Below are 25311 nucleotides of genomic sequence, written 5' to 3' on the forward strand. Positions count from 1 at the left end.
AAATAACAGCTGTGGATTGTTTTAAATCACAAGCGCATAGTTTACAGTTGGGAGGCCCGTGGCAAGAACGGGCAACTGGCGGCCTGCAGAAATTACCTGTAAAACTGCACATTTATCTCTACGCCCAATGGCAAAATGTGTAGAATTGCAGCAAACTTGATTTAAAATGGCAAAATGTTCTCTCCGCCCCTTGGCAGAATTGCAGGAAATTCCCTTTTAAAACGTAAATGTTTTCTCTCCACTGTCACAAGGGGGGCTGCTAAAATGTTTTGCTCGCGAAGAGGGTTGGGGGGGGTTATTATGTTATTATGTGTACGCAGACTCACGAGCCACTGCAGTCCCTTATGAGTCCCGTTTTTCACCCCCCATCAAAGTTGCCCATCCCTGAAATAGATGATTGTTGAGTTGCGAATGTCAAATCAAGCTTTTATTTGTCACAGTGTAGATCTTAACCGTGAAATGCTTACTTACAAGCCCTTAACCAACAGTGCAGTTAAATAATAGTTAAGAAAATATTTACCAAATAAACAAAAGTTTAAAAAAATAATAAGTAATAAACTAACAATAACAAGGCTATATACAGGGGGTACCGGTGCCGAGTCGGTGTGCGGGGGTACAGGTTAGTTGAGGTAATTTGTACATGTAGGTAGGGGTGAAGTGACTATATGCATAGATTATAAACAGCGAGTAGCAGCAGTGTACAAAACAAATGGGGGTCAATGTCTTATGGCTTGGGGGTAGAAGCTGTTCAGGAGTCTTATGGCTTGGGGGTAGAAGCTGTTCAGCAGTCTTATGGCTTGGGGGTAGAAGCTGTTCAGGAGTCTTATGGCTTGGGGGTAGAAGCTGTTCAGGAGTCTTATGGCTTGGGGGTAGAAGCTGTTCAGGAGTCTTATGGCTTGGGGGTAGAAGCTGTTCAGCAGTCTTATGGCTTGGGGGTAGAAGCTGTTCAGCAGTCTTATGGCTTGGGGGTAGAAGCTGTTCAGCAGTCTTATGGCTTGGGGGTAGAAGCTGTTCAGCAGTCTTATGGCTTGGGGGTAGAAGCTGTTCAGCAGTCTTATGGCTTGGGGGTAGAAGCTGTTCAGCAGTCTTATGGCTTGGGGGTAGAAGCTGTTCAGGAGTCTTATGGCTTGGGGGTAGAAGCTGTTCAGCAGTCTTATGGCTTTGGGGTAGAAGCTGTTCAGCAGTCTTATGGCTTGGGGGTAGAAGCTGTTCAGGAGTCTTATGGCTTGGGGGTAGAAGCTGTTCAGGAGTCTTATGGCTTGGGGGTAGAAGCTGTTCAGCAGTCTTATGGCTTGGGGGTAGAAGCTGTTCAGGAGTCTTATGGCTTGGGGGTAGAAGCTGTTCAGCAGTCTTATGGCTTGTTCAGCAGTCTTATGGCTTGGGGTTAGAACAGAGGTGGGCAAACTTTTGTTCCACAATGGGTTCTAAAATTTGATGGGGCTTTGGGGGAGTGTTTGGGCCGGATATACTAAAGCATTAAATGTAGTGTGTGCAAACCTCATAGCACAGTAAGAACACTACAACCCAATTTATTAACTGTCTTTCAAATGTGAAAAATAGCCCTTATCAGTTAATAAATTTGTCTCAAGGAATATGCAAGATATAGCATTTACATACTATTTCGCAGATACTGGGAGGAGGAAATGTAAATAGATTAAAATAACATACGCACTGTGACTTATCAAGATTGCGTCTGTTTTTAATAAGTTTCAATCGAAGGTGCAAAGTTAAAGAAATCAACATTTATTGAAAAATGGAATCACTTTCAACATTCAAAACATATTATTACACAACGAAATACTCAAGCTCAATAATATCTACTTGTGTCAAACTCCGCAAAATCATGGATGGATTGTCCTGACCGCGCTCTACAAACTCGCCACGGACGCCCTCGCCTTCACGCGCAAACAGTACACGTGTATCGTTGCCAAGCACACAGACATAGGGTGTATTAAATATCCTACCTGCAGCTGAAAATTTTAATTTAAATTAAGAGCGATGTGCGGCGTGTTAATTAAGCTACTGTACCGCTGCTGTGCGTAAATGCGCATTGCTCTTAATTAAAAGACGCACTTCCAAACTTTCCATATGCATTTTTTCATAACACAGCAGAAAAACTCACCATTTCAGTGGGAACAGTGTTGTTGGTCTCCCTTTTTTGCCAGTGCATCAAAGTCTGGAGTTAGTTTTGTTGTGGCAATTCTCAGGACAGATCTGAGGTGTTGGTCAGTTAACTTGGATCTGTGATGGGCTTTGTTGATTTTCATGACGCTAAACGTGAGCAGTAGCCGCCCGTTCTTGTGTTGACTGCTTGCTAGCATAGTTTGCATGCTTCGTGGCAAAGTGACGGCTGATATTGTACTCTTTGAAAACCGCAACAGCTTCTTGGCATATCAGACATACAGCCGTTGATCGGACTTCAGTGAAGAAGTATTTTGTTGTCCACTCCTTATTAAACACTCGGCATTCGCTGTCCACTTTCCTTCTCTTTGGTCCGCTCATTTTCACAGAAGGGCTTAGTGGTGACGTGAAACGAAGTGAAAATTAAAGTGAAATAAAGAGAAATACGCGCCACTCCAACAACGGTCAATGTGTTTTGAGTGCGCCATCTATTGGGGAAACGTGGGCATTGCAGGGAAAGGGGAAAAAATGAGGTTTTTACTATAATTTGGACAAGTTCGGCGGGCCGGATTAAAAAGCCTAACGGGCCGTATGTGGCCCGCGGGCCGTAGTTTGCCCATGTCTGGGTTAGAAGCTATTAAGGAGCCTTTTGGACCTAGACTTGGTGCTCCGGTACCGCTTGCCGTGCAGTAGCAGAGAGAACAGTCTAGGACTTGGGTGACTGGAGTCTCTAACAATTTTATGGGCTTTCCTCTGACATCGCCTATTATATAGGTCCTGAATTGCAGGAAGCTTGGCCCCAGTGATGACCTTACGGTCAGATGCCGAGTAGTTGCCATACCAGGCGGTGATGCAACCGGTCAGGATGCTCTCAATGGTGCAGCTGTAGAACTTTTTGAGGATCTGGGGACTCATGCCCTCCTAAGGGAGGAAAAGGTTTTGTCGTGCCCTCTCCACGGTTGTCGTGGTGTGTTTGGACCATGATAGTTTGTTGGTGATGTGGACACCAAGGAACTTAACTCTCGACCCACTCAACTACAGCCCCACTGATGTTAATGAGGGCCTGTTCGGCCCGCCTTTTCCTGTAGTACAAGATCAGCTCCTTTGTCTTGCTCACATTGAGGGAGAGGTTGTTGTCCTGGCACCACACTGACAGGTCTCTGACCTTCTCCCTATATGCTGTCTCGTTGTTGATCAGGCCTACCACTGTTGTCTTCAGCAAACTTAATGATGATGTTGGATTCGTGTTTGGCCACACAATCGTGGGTGAACAGCGAGTACAGGAGGGGACGAAGTAGACACCCCTGAGGGGCCCCAGTGTTGAGGCTCAGCGTGGCAGAGGTGTTGTTGCATGCCCTTACCACCAGGGGGCAGCCTGTCAGGAAGTCCAGGATCCAGTTGCAGAGGGAGGTGTTTAGTCCCCCCAGGGTCCTTAGCTTAGTGATGAGCTTTGTGGGCACTATGGTATTGAACGCTGAGCTGTAGTCAATGAACAGCATTCTCACATAGGTGTTCCTTTTTGTCCAGGTGGGAAAGGACAGTGTGGAGCTCGATTTTTAAAGATTTGTGTAAACACAATGGCAGGTATGTGAAGCTGCATGCACTAAGGAATGTAATCAGGATTGGGGCTCACGCTCGCTCCCTCAGGGCATTTGAGCCTCTGAGCCTCTAGCTCTCCGCAAGTGCTGTTCACAACAAGCTTTTCCGCAGGCTTTTTCCAAACAGTCATTAATTAACTTAGTGCTGCGACTGCTGTTACCCAATCTTGTCTTATGCTTAGGTTCAGGATAGGATTTTTGTAGTCTGCATAGATGGACTCCTGAGTGGTGCAGTGGTCTAAGGCACTGCATCTCATTGCTACAGAAACCCTGGTTTGATTCCATGCTGTATCACAACCGGCAATGGTTGGTAAGTCCCATAGGGCGGTGCACAATTGGCCCAGCATCGTTAGAGTTTGGCTGGTGTAGGCCGTCATTGTAAGTAACAATTTGTTTTTATTGACTTGCCTAGTAAAAAAAAAAATGGATGCATGCAATGCTTTGTCATAAAGGTCATCGTCAGCACCCCCTAATCTAAACAACTTCCCGCAGCTATGTCTTGTATGCAACCGCCTAATCTAGGCTTACGAAAAGGGGAAACACACTGTACAATATGACATCTAACATGGAGGAGGAAATGAGTGTCTGAAGAAAGTTTCAACTGCCACTGACTGACCCCAATGATAAAGAGTGAATATTTCAAAACGCCAGAGGGAATGTATCCAAACTGTTTTCCCACGATTGTATTGAGAAATATCACGATATTGCCCCAAATCCTGATGACATTCCTTAGTGCATGCAGCTTCACACACCTGCCATTAACGGGGCGGCAGGGTGGCCTTGTGGTTAGAGTGTAACCGGAAGGTTGCAAGTTCAAATCCCCGAGCTGACAAGGTACAAGTATGACGTTCTGCCCCTGAACAGGCAGTTAACCCACTGTTCCTAGGCCGTCATTGTAAATAAGAATGTGTTCTTAACTGACTTGCCTAGTTAAATAAAGGTAAAATAAAAAAATGGTGTTTAAACAAATCTTTTAATCACAGCATGGCATTATTCACAGTACTCCTATGTGAAGGAACCGATCGAAGCCAAGTTCTACTGAATCTGTATACTCCATCTGCAAAAACATGCTACTGAGTGGAAAAGCACACATTTTTCATTTGTAGAGCTTACTACGGGTGTATTGTGGTTGTACTTCTGGAGGTAACATAGGAAAGACTGTTTGTTGACATGCTTTACTATCGGAACATGAAGTGATGAATGCACTGAGGTTTTCCATAGAGGGTATTTCCATCGAAAAGGACCCATGACCACCAACGTGAAATTCATAGGAGCATATCGAATTGGGTGACAAATTTAAGTGAAGTCTATTTTTAGGGTATTTAAAAAAAAATATATATATATATATATATATATATTTTCACCTTTATTTCACCAGGTAGGCTTGTTGAGAACAAGTTCTCATTTTCATCTGCGACCTGGCCAAGATAAAGCAAAGCAGTTCGACACATACAACAACACAGAGTTACACATGGAATGGAATTGATACATTTCTCGACCATTTCCATCTACAACATTTGGCCTAAGTAAAGGCTTTAACTTAAATCAAATCAAATTGTATTAGTAACATGCGCCAACAGGTGTACTTACGAGCCCCTAGTACAACAGGTGTACTTACGAGCCCCTAGTACAACAGGTGTACTTACGAGCCCCTAGTACAACAGGTGTACTTACGAGCCCCTAGTACAACAGGTGTACTTACGAGCCCCTAGTACAACAGGTGTACTTACGAGCCCCTAGTACAACAGGTGTACCTACGAGCCCCTAGTACAACAGGTGTACCTATGAGCCCCTAGTACAACAGGTGTACCTACGAGCCCCTAGTACAACAGGTGTACCTACGAGCCCCTAGTACAACAGGTGTACCTACGAGCCCCTAGTACAACAATGCAGTTTAAACAAAAAAAATACTGATAAGAATAAAAAATGAAAGTAACAAGTAATTAAAGAGCAGTTGATTTCTGGATAAACAGATGGAAAAGGGGTCTTTTTAGAAATACCAGTCTGGACACTTATTCATCTCAGGGTTTTTATTTTTTACTATTTTCCACATTGTAGAATAATAGTGAAGACATCAAAACTGTGAAGTAACACACATGGAATCATGTAGTAACCAAAACCTGGTACTTTCACTTCATGGCAAATAATGCAAGCGACTTCACTTACTAATTTCTCTGAACAGGGAGAGAGGGGGGGGAACAGGCCACCGACCTTGCGTTAGTCAGCGCGGCGAAAGCCAGGCTCGCCGGGGCGAAGGCCCGGGCATAGTGTGGGGATTCATTAGGCTACTGATATTCCATAGGGTTTGTTTTGTCTTGTAGATCAATGACCGTCAACACGGTTACATGCTCAGTTCAACATTGAATGAAAATGAGGTATTTTCGGAAAGTAGTAAGTAATATGAGCAAAAATAAATAAATTGGAATTGGGGATTCGTAACATTTGAATCTATTGTCTGGCCTGTAGCGCTCACAGAAACCCACTTCATAACATTTGAATCTATTGTCTGACCCCTGGCCTGTAGCGCTCACAGAAACCCACTTCATAACATTTGAATCTATTTTCTGACCCCTCGCCTGTAGCTCTCACAGAAACCCACTTCATAACATTTGAATCTATTTTCTGACCCCTCGCCTGTAGCTCTCACAGAAACCCACTTCATAACATTTGAATCTATTTTCTGACCCCTCGCCTGTAGCTCTCACAGAAACCCACTTCATAACATTTGAATCTATTTTCTGACCCCTCGCCTGTAGCTCTCACAGAAACCCACTTCATAACATTTGAATCTATTGTCTGACCCCTCGCCTGTAGCTCTCACAGAAACCCACTTCATAACATTTGAATCTATTTTCTGACCCCTCGCCTGTAGCTCTCACAGAAACCCACTTCATAACATTTGAATCTATTTTCTGACCCCTCGCCTGTAGCTCTCACAGAAACCCACTTCATAACATTTGAATCTATTTTCTGACCCCTGGCCTGTAGCTCTCACAGAAACCCACTTCATAACATTTGAATCGATTGTCTGACCCCTCGTCTGTAGCTCTCACAGAAACCCACTTCATGTCACCATTTTGTCCCCCAACTCTTTCCCTGGTTGCCACAACTCTTGCTCAACAACAACAATGCCATCTGTCTCATCACAATTTAAGTCACTCCCCAAAAATGATTGAGGGTTGCGTTTTACCTCAAAGTTATCCTACATTTGACCTGTGTTACATTTAACCCCACTCTCATTTACATTTACATTTAAGTCAATTTAGCAGACGCTCTTATCCAGAGCGACTTACAAATTGGTGCATTCACCTTATGACATCCAGTGGAACAGCCACTTTACAATAGTGCATCTAAATCTTTTAAGGGGGGTGAGAAGGATTTAAAAGTATTCCTTAAAGAGGTGGGGTTTCAGTTTCGGTGATTGACTCCGCTGTCCTGGCGTCGTGAGGGAGTTTGTTCCACCATTGGGGGCCAGAGCAGCGAACAGTTTTGACTGGGCTGAGCGGGAACTGTACTTCCTCAGTGGTAGGGAGGTGAGCAGGCCAGAGGTGGATTAACGCAGTGCCCTTGTTTGGGTGTAGGGCCTGATCAGAGCCTGGAGGTGGGTGCCGTTCCCCTCATCCGTAGGCAAGCACCATGGTCTTGTAGCGGATGCGAGCTTTCAACTGGAAGCCAGTGGAGAGAGCAGGAGCGGGGTGACGTGAGAGAACTTGGGAAGGTTGAACACCAGACGGGCTGCTGGATGAGTTGTAGGGGTTTAATGGCACAGGCAGGGAGCCCAGCCAACAGCGAGTTGCAGTAATCCAGACGGGTATGACAAGTGCCTGGATTAGGTTTCCCTCCCTGTGGAGGCAGGGGTAACTTGATGTTGTAGAGCATTTCAGAAACGGGCCACCCCTGATGTTACTGGTAACTGTTGTCCAGGATCACGCCAGGTTCTTAGCGCCTGGGAGGAGGACACAATGGAGTTGTCAACCGTGATGGCGAGATCATGGAACGGGCAGTCCTTTCCCCTATGCACTCACTGTGTGAGTGGTAACGTGCCTAACCATACTGCTAAAAAACACTGGGTTTAAAATGATGCAGTTTCGTGCATATTTAGGAATTGAGAAATAAAGTAGGAATGGAACGTTTGGATCGCCATCTTTTTAACAGAGGCTGTTTAAAACTGCTGTGCATTGGCTGCCTGTCAGGATGTAGGTTTCCCTCCCTGTGGCACTGGTAACTTGATGTAGGTTTCCCTCCCTGTGGCACTGGTAACTTGATGTAGGTTTCCCTCCCTGTGGCACTGGTAACTTGATGTAGGTTTCCCTCCCTGTGGCACTGGTAACTTGATGTAGGTTTCCCTCCCTGTGGCACTGGTAACTTGATGTAGGTTTCCCTCCCTGTGGCACTGGTAACTTGATGTAGGTTTCCCTCCCTGTGGCACTGGTAACTTGATGTAGGTTTCCCTCCCTGTGGCACTGGTAACTTGATGTAGGTTTCCCTCCGTGGCACTGGTAACTTGATGTAGGTTTCCCTCCCTGTGGCACTGGTAACTTGATGTAGGTTTCTCTCCCTGTGGCACTGGTAACTTGATGTAGGTTTCCCTCCCTGTGGCACTGGTAACTTGATGTAGGTTTCCCTCCCTGTGGCACTGGTAACTTGATGTAGGTTTCCTCCCTGTGGCACTGGTAACTTGATGTAGGTTTCCTCCCTGTGGCACTGGTAACTTGATGTAGGTTTCCTCCCTGTGGCACTGGTAACTATGTAGGTTTCTCCCTGTGGCACTGGTAACTTGATGTACCCTCCCTGTGGCACTGGTAACATGTAGGTTTCCGTGGCACTGGTAACTTGATGTAGGTTTTCCCTGTGGCACTGGTAACTGATGGGTTTCAGACTCCTGTGGCACTGGTAACTTGATGTAGGTTTCCAGTGGCACTGGTAACTTGATGTAGGTTTCCCTCCCTGTGGCACTGGTAACTTGATGTAGGTTTCCTCCCTGTGGCACTGGTAACTTGATGTAGGTTTTCACTGGTAACTTGATGTAGGTTTCCTCCCTGTGGCACTGGTAACTTGATGTCTTCCCATACCAATGGCACTGGTAACTTGATGTAGGTTTCCAATGGCACTGGTAACTCTTCAGGTTTCTCCCTGTGGCACTGGTAACCAATGGACTCCCTGTGGCACTGGTAACATGTGGTTTGTCCCAGACACTGGTAACTTGATGTTTTCCCCTGTGGCACTGGTAACAAGATATGAGAACACCCTGTGGCACTTGTAACTGTTATGTAGGTTTCCAAGGCACTGGTAATGTGAATGGTCTTGGCCTCTGGTAACTTGTGTAGGTTTCCCTCCCTGTGGCACTGGTAACTTGATGTAGGTTTCCTCCCTGTGGCACTGGTAACTCCCTGATGGTAACTTGATGTAGGTTTCCTCCCTGTGGCACTGGTAACTTGATGTAGGTTTCCTCCCTCTGGCACTGGTAACTTGATGTAGGTTTCCCTCCCTCTGCACTGGTAACTTGATGTAGGTTTCCCTCCCTGTGGCACTGGTAACTTGATGTAGGTTTCCACCCTGTGGCACTGGTAACTTGATGTAGGTTTCCTGTCACTGGTAAGATGTAGGTTTCCCTCCCTGTAACCCACAAAACCAGATAGTGTGGCACTGGTAACTTGGACTGGTAACCTTGATGTAGGTTTCCTCCCTGTGGCACTGGTGTGATGTGGTTTACCTCCCTGTGGCACTGGTAACTTGGATGTGGTTTCCCTCCCTGTGGCACTGGTAACTTGATGTAGGTTTCCCTCCCTGTGGCACTGGTAACTTGATGTGCCTCGGGAGGAATATTTCTCTAGCCTAGAACACACAACAACAAGCCGACTAGGTAAATAGATCAGCTTTTCTACACTGGGGTTGTCAGACTCATTACTACTTTTGTTTGCAGAGGAAAAGTACATGTGGATTGGTTCTAGTATCTTCAGTGTGCCTCGATATTAAATATATAATTTTTCATGTTTCATATTTTTGGGGAGCAATCATGTCTGACCATACCAATGGACACCTTTACGTCTCAGAATACCAATTGACTCATCTTCACGTCTCAGAATACCAATGGACTCATCTTCACATCTCAGAATACCAATGGACTCACACTTCAGCTCAACATATGTCTGTCCCAGACAGTCTATTGCACATTTTTTCCCCTTAAGAAAACAAGTATGAGAACACCAACATATTTGCTGTTATGTGTGGTTTCACAAGGCCAGGTGTTTAATGTGAATGGTCTTGGCCTCAGGTAGTGTTGGGACACTAGGCGAAGGGAGCCAAGCAATACACATCTATTGTGTCTGTGTCGGTCACCAGACACAATAGCATATGTCTGTACTCCGGGCTCATTGTGAGTAAAGTAGCACCATAGCTAGGTAGAGAATAGTGTCAGACACACACACACACACACACACACAGGAGCCTGCGGCCAGTCTCTCCTGTCTTAAGACGAGGAATATCTCTAACCCACAAACCCAGATAGTGACGACTTGGAGAACCTTACGCATACACTGCCCTTCGTGTGTGTGTGTGTGTGTGTGTGTGTGTGTGCGTCTGTACACTTGAACACATTTCACATGTGTATGGGTAGTGCTAATGTGACGACTGTACAAACGGTCAGCTCACCTCTTGCCTCTCCTCTCTATCCCAGGTGTGACTGACCCGGTCAGGTGCCTACTGCCCTGAGAGGCTCTCTGGATCTCTACCTCTCAGGCTGCGTCCCCCATCCCCACCTACCCAGGCCTGCGCTACAGTACACCCTCCCCCACCCCACCGTGGGACTTTGGAGCATCATCCTAGCCTGGAACACGTTAAGACTGCTAAGTGATGAGCGAGTTCTGGTTGTGTTTCAACTGCTGTATTGCAGAGCAGCCCCAGCCGGTAAGTGACCCCACAAACAATTGAGTCATTTTATGTCACACTTTTTAATCGAATTGTAGTATAGAACACACCCATTTAACTACGTGATTTGTGTTTGTTACGGATTTCTAAGCTCACTCTTATTAGTTCAAATGTAGGTATGCGACACTCTCTGTGTGTGTGTGTGTGTGTGTGTGTGTGTGTGTGTGTGTGTGTGTGTGTGTGTGTGTGTGTGTGTGTGTGTGTGTGTGTGTGTGTGTGTGAACTGCCTGTAGTGTCCTATATCCTCCAAATCGGAGACCACTACGCCTCAGAACCCTAGCCTCCACCAGTGTACCATAGGGCTCGGTGGAGAAATTATCCTAACATCCATCAGACTTTCAGATCTAGGAGAAGGAGTCTTGGTTAGGCTCTGGGGTCCGTCTTGGGTAGGCTCTGGGGTCCGTCTTGGGTCGGCTCTGGGGTCCGTCTTGGGTCGGCTCTGGGGTCAGTCTTGGGTCGGCTCTGGGGTCCGTCTTGGGTCGGCTCTGGGGTCCGTCTTGGGTCGGCTCTGGGGTCCGTCTTGGGTAGGCTCTGGGGTCCGTCTTGGGTAGGCTCTGGGGTCCGTCTTGGGTAGGCGCTGGGGTCCGTCTTGGGTAGGCTCTGGGGTCCGTCTTGGGTAGGCGCTGGGGTCCGTCTTGGGTAGGCGCTGGGGTCCGTCTTGGGTAGGCGCTGGGGTCCGTCTTGGGTAGGCGCTGGGGTCCGTCTTGGGTAGGCGCTGGGGTCCGTCTTGGGTAGGAGCTGGGGTCCGTCTTGGGTAGGCTCTTGGGGGCGCTGGGGTCCGTCTTGGGTAGGCGCTGGGGTCCGTCTTGGGTAGGCGCTGGGGTCCGTCTTGGGTAGGCGCTGGGGTCCGTCTTGGGTAGGCGCTGGGGTCCGTCTTGGGTAGGCGCTGGGGTCCGTCTTGGGTAGGCGCTGGGGTCCGTCTTGGGTAGGCGCTGGGGTCCGTCTTGGGTAGGCGCTGGGGTCCGTCTTGGTAGGCGCTGGGGTCCGTCTTGGGTAGGCGCTGGGGTCCGTCTTGGGTAGGCTCTTGGGTAGGCGCTGGGGTCCGTCTTGGGTAGGCGCTGGGGTCCGTCTTGGGTAGGCGCTGGGGTCCGTCTTGGGTAGGCGCTGGGGTCCGTCTTGGGTAGGCGCTGTGGGTGGGTCTGTGTTATGTTGGTGGATTAGGTCTGTTTTAAACACCCAAGCAAGGCAGGAGATGTTAACTTTTGTTGCTGAAAATGTTCTAATTTTGAAATCAGCCCTTTCCATCAACTACAGTACAGGTTGATTTATTTGAATGTTGAGAAACATGCTCCCCCTTCCAACAAGTAGGATACTGTGATCCTCTGTGTGTGTGTGTGTGCACACTGTGTTTTTGTACCGTCTCTGTGCAATGTGAAAGCCCTCCCTCTAGGCCTAAACTTTAAAATCATTACACATCCCAGGAGATAGCTGCTGTCACAACACATTAATCCTCAACCCCCCCCCCCAATTCCCAGGCTGATCTCACACACACCCTGGAAACGTGGTCTAAAAATAGATGGAAATGTGTCTCTGATTAGATTCCTCCACAGCAGAAAATCCTTTGTTCTTGTTCTTTCTCTACTTTTTGAGTGGTGTCTGGTGTGTGTGTGAGTGGTGTCCAGCTGGTCCCCTCCCCCCCCAGTGTGTCTGTGTCTCCAACTGGTCCCCCCCCCTCAGTGTGTGTGCACGTGCATCTAGCTTTCTCCACAATAAGAGGTGAGGTTTCCCTCCCTCTGCCTTTTATGGCCAACGCATGTGAAGAATCCTGAGCGTTTTGTCAGCTCTGTCCAAGCCGAGAGTTGATGATTCTGCTAAGTTTGGCCGACCAGAGGGCTGAGACATTTATATAGATGTTTTACCTTTATTTAACTAGGCAAGACTGTTAAGAACAAATTCTTATTTACAATGACTGCCTACCGAAAGGCCTCCTGCAGGGACGGGCTGGGATAAAAATATATACACACACACACGTACGTGACAACACTTCATAAAGAGACCTAAGGCAGCAACACATGATAACGACATGGTAGCAACACATGGCAGCAGCACAACATGGTAGCAGCACAAAACATGGTACAAACCTAACCCTAAGCTTGGCCGACCACAGGGCTGAAACGCTTGTTGCTCTGTCATACATGTAGCAGAGCAAACAATTCACTCTCCCTTCCCATCTGACAAGACACACTGCTTCACACTCAATTTGTTTATTGACTGTTCTATTGAATAACTATGTTAAGACTCACCAAAGGCTTCATGAGTATCACGAATCCAGTCATGTCTATAGGTCTTGGGGTAGGCTAGGAAAAACTCTGGTGTTCAAAATAATACTGACCCACCCACCCCTGCTCAACTAAGGAAACTATTTATCGCAAGTGGACACTGCTTTGCTGTCCTTTCTACTATAAAAACCACAGGCTAACAACTTCCCATAAACTTCCCATAAACTTCCCATAAACTTCCCATAAGCTTCCCATAAGCTTCCCATAAGCTTCCCATAAGCTTCCCATAAACTTCCCATAAACTTCCCATAAGCTTCCCATAAGCTTCCCATAAACAGAGTGATAAAGAACGAATATCTGAAAATTAGTTGGATTAGAATATAAAACTTTTTTTTATTTCCATTTGTTTTTTGGACTGTTTCCTCCTGAATTTACACTGAACAAAAATATAGACGCAACGTGCAATCATTTTTACTGGGTTTACTGTTCATATAAGTCGGTCGATTGAAATAAATTCATTTGGCCCGAATCATCATTTGATTGGTCACGTACACATGGTTAGCAGATGTTAATGCGAGTGTAGCGAGATGCTTGTGCTTCCAGTTCCGACAGTGCAGTAATATCTAACAAGTAATCTAATAAATTCACAACGACTACCTAATACACACCAAATGTAAAGGGATGAATAAGAATATATACATATAAATATATGGATGAGCGATGGCCGTGTGGCATAGGCAAGATGCAGTAGATGGTATAGAATACAGTATATACATATGAGATGAGTAATGTAGGATATGTAGACATTATTAAAGTGGCATTATTTAAAGTGACTAGTGATACCTTATTTAAATCCATTTATTAAATGTATTAAAGTGGCCAGAGATTTGAGTCTGTATGTAGGCAGCAGCCTCTCTGTTAGTGATGGCTGTTTAACAGTCTCATGGCCTTGAGATAGACGCTGTTTTTCAGTCTCTCTGTCCCAGCAATGATGCACCTGAACTGACCTCGCCTTCTGGATGATAGTGGTGTGAACAGGCGGTGGTTGTTGTCCTTGATGATATTTTTGTCCTTTTTGGCCTTCCTGTGACATCGGGTACTCTAGGTGTCCTGGAGGGCAGGTAGTTTTCCCCCGGTGATGCGTTGTGCAGACTGCAATACCCTCTGGAGAGCCTTGCGGTTGATGGCGGTGCAGTTGCCGTACCAGGCAGTGATACAGCCCGACAGGAAGCTCTCGATTGTGCATCTGTAAAAGTTTGTGTTTTAGGTGACAAGCCAAATTTCTTCAGCCTCCTGAGGTTGAGGAGGCGCTATTGTGCCATTTCAGTTTGTCCGTGATGTGTACGCCAAGGAACTTAACTTTCCACCTTCTCCACTACTATCCCGTCAATGTGGAAGGGGGGCGGGTGCTCCCTCTGCTGTTTCCTGAAGTCCATGATCATCTCCTTTGTTATGTTGACATTGAGTGAGAGGTTATTTTCCTGACACCACATTCCGAGGGCCCTCACCTCCTCCCTGTAGGCCGTCTCATCGTTGTTGGTAATCAAGCCTACCACTGTAGTGTCGTCTGCAAACTTGATGATTTGAGTTGGAGGCGTGCATGGCCACGCAGTCATGGGTGAACAGGGAGTACAGGAGAGGGCTGAAAACACCCTTGTGGGACCCCAGTGTTAAGGATCAGTGGGGTGGAGAAGTTGTTTCCTACCTTCACCACCTGGGGTTGGTCCGTCAAAGTCCAGGACCCAGTTGCACAGGGCAGGGTCGAGACCCAGGGTCACGAGATTAATGACAAGTTTGGAGGGTATTATGGTGTTAACTTCTCATGGATAGGTGGCAGGATTTGGAATTTTGGATGAAAAGCATGCCCAATTTCAACTGCCTGCTACTCATCCCCAGAAGATAAGTTATGCATATTATTAGTAGATTTGGATAGAAAACACTCTGACACTTGAATCATGTCTGTGAGTATAACAGAACTTATGTAGCAGGCGAAACCCCGAGGATAAACCATTCAGATTTTTTTTTTTTGAGGTCACCCCGTTTTCAATGAGAATCCAGATTTCTAAGGGACTTGCTTGCAGTTCCTACCGCTTCCACTGGAATTCACCAGTCTTTAGAAATTGGTTGAGGTTATTCCTTTGTGTAAAGAAGTACGGCCATCTTGAACGAGTGTCACTTCATGTGTACTGTTTGATAGATCCCCAAGACCAGAAAGCATGCTTGAGTTTTGTTTTCTTCCCATCTTCAATTTTATCGATTATTTACTTTAAAAAATATCTAAAGTTGTATTACAAAAGTAGTTTGAAATGTTTTGGCAAAGTTTACAGGTAACTTTTGAGATATTTTGTCGTTGTGGATGTTTGAACCGGTTTTTCTGGATCAAATGCGCCAAATAAATGGACATTTTGGATATATATGGACGGAATTAATCGAACAAAAGGACCATTTGTGATGTTTATGAGACATATTGGAGTGCCAACAAAAGAAGCTCGTCAAAGGTAAGGCATGATTTATATTTTTATTTCTGCATTTTGTCGCGCCTGCAGGGTTGAAATGTTTTCTCCCTTTTGTTTACTATGGTGCTTTGCTCAGATAATAGCATCGTTTGCTTTCGCCGAAAAGCCTTTTTGAAATCTGACATGTTGGCTGGATTCACAACACGTGTAGCTTTAATTTGGTATCTTACAGATTTAATGAAAGTTTGATTTTTATAGGAATTTATTTGAATTTGGTGCTCTGCATTTTCTCTGGCTTTTGACCAAGTGGGATGCTACCGTCCCACATATCCCAGAGAGGTTAAATGCTGAGCTCTAGTCAATGAACAGCATTCTTACATACGTATTCCTCTTGTCCAGATGGGATAGGGCAGTGTGATGGTGATTGCATCTGTGGACCTATTGGGGCGGTAAGCAAACTGAAGTGGGTTGACGGTATCAGGTAGGGTGGTGGTGAAATTATCCTTGACTAGTCTCTCAACGCACTTCATGATAACAGAAGTGAGTGCTACGGGACGATAGTCATTTAGTTCAGTTACCTTAGCTTTCTTGGGAGCAGTAACAATGGTGGCCATCTTGAAGCATGTGGGGACAGCAGACTGGGATAGGGAGAGATGAGTATGTCCATAAACACACCAGCCAGCTAGTCTGCGCATGCTCTGAGGATGCGGCTAGGGTTGCCTTCTGGGCCGGCAGCCTTGCGAGGGTTAACAAGTTTAAATGTTTTACTCACATTGGCCATGGATGAGGAGAGCCCACAGGCTTTGGTAGTGGACCGTGTCAGTGGCACTATTGTCCTCAAAGCGAGCAAAGAAGTTGTTTAATTTGTCTGGGAGCAAGACGCCGATGTCCGCAACGGGGCTGGTTTTCTTTTTGTAATCCGTGATTGACTGTAGACCCTGCCACATATGTCTCGTGTTTGAGCTGTTGAATTGCGACTCTACTTTGTCTCTATACAGACGCTTTGCTTGTTTGATTGCCTTGCGAAAAACTACACTGTTTGCATTCAGTCATGTTTCCAGTCGCCTTGCCATGATTAAAAGTGGTGGTTTGCGCTTTCAGTTGAGTGCGAATGCTGCCATCAATCCACAGTTTCTGATTAGGGAAGATTTTTTAATAGTCACATTGGGTACAACATCTCTGATGCACTTGCTAATAAAGTCACTCACCGAGTCAGCATATACATCAATGTTATTGTCTGAGGCTACCCGGAACATATCTCAGTCCACATGATCGAAGCAATCTTGAAACGTGGAATCCGATTGGTCAGACCAGCGTTGGTTGACCTGAGCACTGGCATTTCCTGTTTTAGATTCTGCCTATAGGATGAGAGCAACAAAATGGAGTCATGGTCAGATTTGCTGAAGGGAGGGCGGGGGAGGGCTTTGTAAGCATTGCGGAAGTTAGAGTAGCAATGGTCCAGAATGCTACCAGCTTGTGTCGCGCATTCAATATGCTGATAGAATTTAGGAAGCTTTGTTCTCAGATTAACTTAGATAAACTCCTCAGCTACAATAAATGAAGCCTCATTTCTTATTCACAATCTGTGGATTTCACATGACTGGGAATACAGATATGAATCTGATGGTCAAAGATGCCCTTTGGGGGGAAAAAGTAGGTGTGGTTCAGAAAACCATTCAGCATCTGGTGTGGCCACCATTTGCCTTGTACAGCGCGTCATATCCTTCCCATAGAGTTGATCAGGCTGTCAAATGTGGCCTGTGGAATTATTGTCCCACTCTTCAATGGTTGTGCAAAGTTGGTGGATATTGGCGGGAACTGGAACACGCTGTCGTACATGTCGATGCAGAGCAAACATGCTCCGTGGGTGACATGTCTGGTGAGTATGCAGGCCATACTGGTACATTTTCAGCTTCAGGAATTGTGTACAGTTTCTTGCGACATGGGGCCGTGTATTATCATGCTGAAACATGAGGTGATGGAGGTGGATGAATGGCACGACAATGGGCATCAGGATCTCATCATGGTATCTCTGTGCATTCACATTGCCATTGATAAAACGCACTTGTGTTCATTGTCCGTAGCTTATGCCTGCCCATACCATAACCCCACCGCCACCATGGGGCACTCTGTTCACAATGTTGGCATCAGCAGACTGCTTGTCCACATGACACCATACATGCTGTCTGCCATCTGCCCGGTACAGTTGAAACTGGGATTCATCTGTGAAGAGCACACTTCTCCAGTGTGCCAGTGGCCATCGAAGGTGAGCATTTGCCCACTGCAGCCGGTTACGACACCAAACTGCAGTCAGGTCAAGAACCTTGTGAGGACGATGAGCACGCAGATGAGCTTCCCTGAGATGGTTTGTGACAGTTTGTGCAGAGATACTTTGCTTGTGCAAAAACCCACAGTTTTGTCAGCTGTACAGGTCGCTGGTCTCAGCTGGTTACACGTGGTTTGCGGTGGTGTGGCCGGTTGGACGTACTTTCAAATTCTCTGAAATTATATTGGAGGTGGCTTATGGTATTGAACATTCAATTCTCTAGCAACAACTCTGGTGGACATTCCTGCAGTCAGCATACCAATTTCATGCTCACTCAACTTGAGACATCTGACATCTGTATTTTAGAGTGGCCTTTTATTGTCCTCTGAACAAGGTGCACCTGTGTAATTTTTATTGTAATTTTATTTCACCTTTATTTAACCATGTAGGCTAGTTGAGAACAAGTTCTCATTTGCAACTGCATCCTGGCCAAGATGAAGCAAAGCATTCGATACATACAACAACACAGAGTTACACATGGAATAAACAAACATACAATCAATAATATAGTAGAAAAATCTACATACAGCATGTGTAAATGAGGAAGGATAAGAGGTAAGGCAATATAGGCCATGGTGGTGAAGTCATTACAATATAGCATTTCAACACTGGAATGTTAGGATGTGCAGAAGATGAATGTGCAAGTAGAGATACTGGGGTGCAAAGGAGCAAGATAAATAAATGCAGTATGGTGATGAGGTAGATTGGATGGGCTATTTACAGATGAGCTATGTACAGGTGCAGTGATATGTGAGCTGCTCTGACAGCTGGTGCTTAAAGCTAGTGCGGGAGTTAAGAGTCTCCAGCTTCAGAGTTTTTCAGTTCGTTCCAGTCATTGGCAGCAGAGAACTGGAAGGAGAGGCGGCTTTGGGGGTGACTAGTGACATATACCTGCTGGACCGCATGCTGCGGGTGGGTGCTGCTTTGGTGAACAGTGAGCTGAGATAAGGCGGGGCTTTACCTAGCAGAGACTTGTAGATGACCTGGAGCCAGTGTGTTTGGCAACGAGTATGAAACTAGGGCCAGCCAATGAGAGCATACAGGTCGCAGTGGTGGGTAGTATATGGGGCTTTGGTGACAAAACGGATGGCACTGTGATAGACTGCATCCAATTTGTTGAGTAGAGTGTTGGAGGCTATTTTGTAAATAACATCGCCAAAGTCGAGTCGGATGGTCCGTTTTACAAGAGTACGTTTGGCAGTATGAGTGAAGGATGCTTTGTTGTGAAATAGGAAGCCGATTCTAGATTTAATTTTGGATTGGAGATGTTTAATGTGAGTTTGGACGGAGAGTTTACAGTCTAACCAGACACCTAGGTATTTGTAGTTGTCCACATATTCTAAGTCAGAACGGTCCAGAGTAGTGATGCTGGGCGGGCGGGCAGGTGCGGGCAGCGATCGGTTGAAGAGCATGCATTTAGTTTAACTTGCATTTAATGACCACGCTGTTTAATCAGCTTCTTGATATGCCACACCTGTCAAGCTGATGGATTATCCTGGCAAAAGAGAAATGCTCATTAACAGGGATGTAAACAAGTTTGTGCACAAAATTGTAGAGAAATGTTTTTTGTACATATGGAACATTTCTGGCCTCTTTTATTTCAGCTCATGAAACATGGGACCAACACTTTACATGTTGTGTTTATATTTTTGTTCAGTTTAGGAAGATGTGTTTAAGAGAAATTAGTTGTACGTTCCCCTAAGCATTGCATGTGTGGTTCTCTGTGGTGTTCAAGCATGTGTGGCATGTGTGTGATTCTGTGTGTGGTATATGTTTGTGTGTATGTCTGTGAGAATGAAACGTTGTGTATGAATGAGCTTGTGTGTGAGCATCTTTGTCCCAGATTTAACTAACCCTAACCCATATTAGACTAAATTGCTAAAACAGGCATTGCACTTCTGATGAGCGACGATGGGGAGGCCTATATAAATTAGACCATCCAGTACGGAGAAGAGCGCCTGAGGACTTCCTCACGTGAACACTTTCCCCATCTTCACCCAGAGCACTAGTGTGTCCTCATTCCCGGGATGCCCAGCAATATGCCACATCTAGCTTTCTCATTCCCGGGATGCCCAGCAATATGCCACATCTAGCTTTCTCATTCCCAGGATGCAGAGCAATAGGCCACATCTATCTTAATCATTCCGGGATGCATAGCAATAGGCCACATCTAGCTTAATCATTCCCGGGATGCATAGCAATAGGCCACATCTAGCTTAATCATTCCGGGATGCAGAGCAATAGGCCACATCTAGCTTAATCATTCCGGGATGCATTAGCAATAGGCCACATCTAGCTTAATCATTCCGGGATGCATTAGCAATAGGCCACATCTAGCTTAATCATTCCGGGATGCATAGCAATAGGCCACATCTAGCTTAATCATTCCGGGATGCATTAGCAATAGGCCACATCTATCTTAATCATTCCGGGATGCAGAGCAATAGGCCACATCTAGCTTAATCATTCCGGGATGCATAGCAATAGGCCACATCTAGCTTAATCATTCCGGGATGCAGAGCAATAGGCCACATCTAGCTTAATCATTCCCGGGATGCATAGCAATAGGCCACATCTATCTTAATCATTCCGGGATGCATAGCAATAGGCCACATCTAGCTTAATCATTCCGGGATGCAGAGCAATAGGCCACATCTAGCTTAATCATTCCGGGATGCATAGCAATAGGCCACATCTAGCTTAATCATTCCGGGATGCATGGCAATAGGCCACATCTAGCTTAATCATTCCGGGATGCATGGCAATAGGCCACATCTAGCTTAATCATTCCGGGATGCATAGCAATAGGCCACATCTAGCTTAATCATTCCGGGATGCATAGCAATAGGCCACATCTAGCTTAATCATTCCGGGATGCATTAGCAATAGGCCACATCTATCTTAATCATTCCGGGATGCAGAGCAATAGGCCACATCTAGCTTAATCATTCCGGGATGCATAGCAATAGGCCACATCTAGCTTAATCATTCCGGGATGCAGAGCAATAGGCCACATCTAGCTTAATCATTCCGGGATGCATAGCAATAGGCCACATCTAGCTTAATCATTCCGGGATGCATAGCAATAGGCCACATCTAGCTTAATCATTCCGGGATGCAGAGCAATAGGCCACATCTAGCTTAATCATTCCGGGATGCAGAGCAATAGGCCACATCTAGCTTAATCATTCCGGGATGCATGGCAATAGGCCACATCTAGCTTAATCATTCCGGGATGCATAGCAATAGGCCACATCTAGCTTAATCATTCCGGGATGCAGAGCAATAGGCCACATCTAGCTTAATCATTCCGGGATGCATGGCAATAGGCCACATCTAGCTTAATCATTCCGGGATGCAGAGCAATAGGCCACATCTAGCATTCTCTCCACATTTTATAACTGTTGTGTTGTTTTATGATAGTCATATGGTCATTTTAACAGGCTCTTTTATCCAAAGCCATTTCCAGTAATCTATGTGATGCTTGTGGGATTCGAACTCACAACCCTGGTGTTGCCACTTCCCAAGCTCTGTGGGAACTGAATTATCAGTAGTGTGTTAATGGAAATATAAAGGCCTACATCATGCTGTTCATCCCAATAGCTTAGTGCTCTACACTGCCTTAAAGTATTCACACCTCTTGACTTTCTCCACATTTTTACAGCCTGAATTAAAAATGTATTATATTTCTATTTTGTGTCACTGGCCTACACACAATACCCCATAATGTCAAAAGTGGAATTATGTTTTTAGTATTTTTTACAAATTAATTTTAAAATGAAAAGCTGAATTATCTTTAGTCATTAAGTATACAACAGAATGTCGCCGGAGGAGATGGCTGCCGTTTTTCGGGCTCTTAACCAATTGTGCTATTGTGTGTGTTTCGCATTATTTGTAACTTTTTTGTTCATCATATTTATGCCACTGTCTCTAATGACCGAAAATAGCTTCTGGATATCAGGACAGCGTTTACCCGCCTTGTTCTGGACGAAGATGAAAGAAAATAACGAGTCGGATGCAAAGGATTTACTTCAGACACCCGACAAGGCCCAAATCACCATCATTCACAGGATAAAGAGAGGGAGATATCGGGGACGTGGGTCGTGGTGCCTTGTAAGGATCTGACGCACAGTCATTGGATAACAAAATAGACGAGCTACGATTATGAATATCCTGTAATATCTTATGTTTCTCCGAGTCTTGGCTGAACGACAACATGGATAACATACAGCTGGCGGGGTTTACGCTGCATCAGCAAGATAGAACAGCTGCCTCCGGTAAGACGAGGGGTGGCGGTCTGTGTATATTTGTAAACTGCTGGTGCACAAAATCTAATATTAAGGAAGTCTCGAGGTATTGCTCACCTGAGGTAGAGTATCTCATGAAAAGTTGTAGACCACACTATTTACCAAGAGTTGTCATCTATATTCTTCGTAATTGTCGATCTACCACCGATGCTGGCACTAAGTCCGCACTCAATGAGCTGTTTAAAGCCATAAGCAAACAGGAAAATGCTCATCCAGAGGTCGGCGCTCCGAAGTGCCTGGGACTTTAATGCAGAGAAACTTAAATCAGTTTTACCTCATTTCTACCAGCATGTCACATGTGCAACCAGAGGGAAAAAAACTCTAGACAACCTTTATTCCACACACAGAGACGCATACAAAGCTCTCCCTTGCCCTCCATTTGGAAAATCTCACCATAATTCTATCTTCCTGATTCCTGCTTACAAGCAGAAACTAAAGCAGGGAGGCACAGGTGACGCTGTAAATAAAGAAGTGGTCAGATGACGCAGAAGCTAAGCTACAGGACTGTTTTGCAGGACAGACTGGAATATGTTCCGGGATTCTTCCGATGGCATTGAGGAGTACACCACATCAGTTGCTGGCTTCATCAGTAAGTGTATCGATGACATCGTCCCCACGGTGACAGTACATACATACCCCAAACAGAAACAAAGGATTACAGGCAATATCCGCACTGAGTTAAAGGGTGGAGCTGCCGCTTTCATGGAGCTGGACTCTAACCCGCATACTTATAAGAACTCCCGCTATGCCCTCCGACGAACCATCAAACAGGCAAAGCATCAATACAGGACTAAGATTGAATCGTTGAAAACCCCTTGAATGAGTAGGTGTGTCCAACTTTTGACTGGTACTGTTTGTGACATTTGTTACCATGCACCTGTATTGAAACGAGGCAGCGGGGAAAATGCATATCTATGCACTTAAATAGCGAATGGTTTATTTTCATGCAAGCCAGGTAGGCTCTACTCCTGTTGTAAAGAGACGCAATGTGCTTCATATTACGAAAGTTGAGAAACAAATATAGTTGCTGTTATAGAGTGATAAATGATGCTGGCTCATCTAACCAATAGGCAGCGCTATCACCGGTCCTAGATTGGTGACTGTTCTGTGAGCAATAAAGTTAGTTGAGTATTGGTCTCCATGATAGATAGTGGTGTAAATCAGTTCCTAATAAATTACAAGTAAAGATTACATCCTCCAATTATATGTTGATCTATTCAAGATACTACAGTAGGCCTAGCCTATAGAAAGCTGATGGATCCTCCTCTTTTTATTAACAGCCATCACTTTGTTTTCTCCTGCAATTACCTAACCTATAGAAATGTTGTGCAAAATGAGCTCATGGGCTCTCATGAAGTGTTTTATTAGATTTTCATCACATTTGCATTGATGTCAGAGTGATTAGAGGGACAATAGAGTGCTGAGTACCAGGCAGTTAGCAAGTTTGGTAGGATACTAATGATCAGCATCAGAGCTTGGAGAAGCCTAATTACCGTGGTCATGTGGAATTTGACCGCCAGTGTTGCAGTAATACGGTCACCGCAACGGCCCGATTCCTGAGTGGCCTAGTTTTAAATTAAATCGGCTTGATAATCTTTGGCTGTCTAGTAATGATCAACATCCAACTTGACAGAGCATGAAGAATGTTGTACAATACAGGTGTGCAAAGCTCTTAGACTTACCCAGAAAGACTCATAGCTTTAATCGCTGCCAAAGCTGATTCTAACATGTATTGACTCAGGGTTGTGAATACTTGTAGATATTTATGTTTTTATTTTTTAATACAGTTGCAAAAAAATTCAAAAAATATGTTTCACTTTGTCTTTATGGGGTATTGTGTGTAGATGAGTGATTTTAAAATATATATATTTAATCAATTGAATTCAGGCTGTAACACTACAAATTGTGGAATAAGTCAAGGGGTAGGAGTACTTTCTGGAGGCACTAACTATCCTGGGTATTATAGGCAAGGCTATTAGCATTCTGTGCCGCAAAGTATTTGTTTTGTATTTGGTGAGTGGGTAGAGCTCGCCATAGGATCTAAGTTGCGTTAGTTATCATGGGTTCTGTTAAAAAGCCTTTCCAAGGGAACGTTTCCCAGGGTAATTTAGCCACTCCATCAAGGAGTGGAGGACTAGTGAAGTTGACTAACCAGTCTAAGACAAGGTACTCTAAAAATCGTACACAACTCTATGTCTACCTGGCCCATCTCCAATTAGGAATATTTTTGATGTCTGGCCAACCCTCCTAGAGAACTACTGGGTCTGCAAGCTTTGCTCTAACTGATTCAGGTCTTGATGGACCACTGCTTATTAGTCAGATGGGTTAGAGCAGGGCTGGAACAAAAGCCAATAGCTCCCCTAGTGGAGGGATGGCCGCCACTGCCTCGAACCTTTGGCTAAAATGAAATCTATGTAGAACTAAATCGGGATACAAACCAGCTAAAAGTAAAGATATGTCGAACTAAAACAGGATACAAACCAGTAGTCGGAGCCTCATAATGTTGTGGTTTAATTAGAACTATGTTGGACTTCAAGATAATCAAATGATGAGAATTGCGGTTAGTACCCTGGATTTGACATAATTGGCATCTAGATCTACTAGTTTACTATGGCTAATTCTGACCTGAGGCCACCCACCATATGCTGCTGCCCGGTTCCATCATGCTCAATATTGTGTTTAATGAGCACAGAGGTCATGCTGAACGGAAGTCCTGAACATGCAAGCCACACCAGACAGTCTGGATCATAGTGTTGGATGAACTGGGCAAAATAAACCTGGAAGGATGAATTACTGTTTTGTCATCTGAAATACTAATTGAGATAAATAGACAAAGCTCATTTGGTTATGTCATAGCCTATATTACGGGAAAACTAACCTATTTGGAGCTTATTATTCTCAAAGGTTTCTTGAGATTAGGTTTAGATCCTGAGGAACACTGTAACTGTAACATTGTAGCTTTCATCTTTTTCAGGACAGTCTTAAGCCCTTCTGTGAGTGAAAACACTGGAGCGGAAATTAAGCACCTCATTGTTTCGCCGGCCAGATATAATTACATTAACATGTCATTCAATAACCCACTTAATACCATGGAAACGTACTCAAGAGGTCCATGATGTCATGATCACAATGAGAACGTTATGACTCCTCCCTAGCAACAGATAGTGTTCCGTCGCTAGGCTAACAGATTGCCATTTGACACAGGAACTTCCAACTTTTATTTCCTGTGCTCTAAACTGGAAAACTATTCAACCATATTTATTAAATGAGTCATAATGTACACTGGGTCTATAGTTTTGTTTATACTCTCCTAATTGTATCTCACCTCAATGTTATCAGTCAAATGCATTTCATGTG

General features: G+C 45.0%; 1 protein-coding gene across 1 annotated transcript in view; it reads left to right on the top strand.

Moving 5' to 3' along the window:
* The window catches only part of cdc42se2 (CDC42 small effector 2), a 74778-nt gene that overhangs the window by 36373 nt on the left and 13094 nt on the right, over positions 1-25311 (top strand). The window contains exon 2 of the mRNA XM_052525101.1: positions 10396-10625. Coding sequence (XP_052381061.1) covers positions 10572-10625 — 54 coding nt within the window. The 5' untranslated portion in view covers positions 10396-10571. The remainder of the gene's footprint in view (positions 1-10395; positions 10626-25311) is intronic.

This window comes from Oncorhynchus keta, chromosome 9 (assembly GCF_023373465.1).
Source record: "Oncorhynchus keta strain PuntledgeMale-10-30-2019 chromosome 9, Oket_V2, whole genome shotgun sequence".
Lineage (NCBI taxonomy): Eukaryota > Metazoa > Chordata > Actinopteri > Salmoniformes > Salmonidae > Oncorhynchus > Oncorhynchus keta.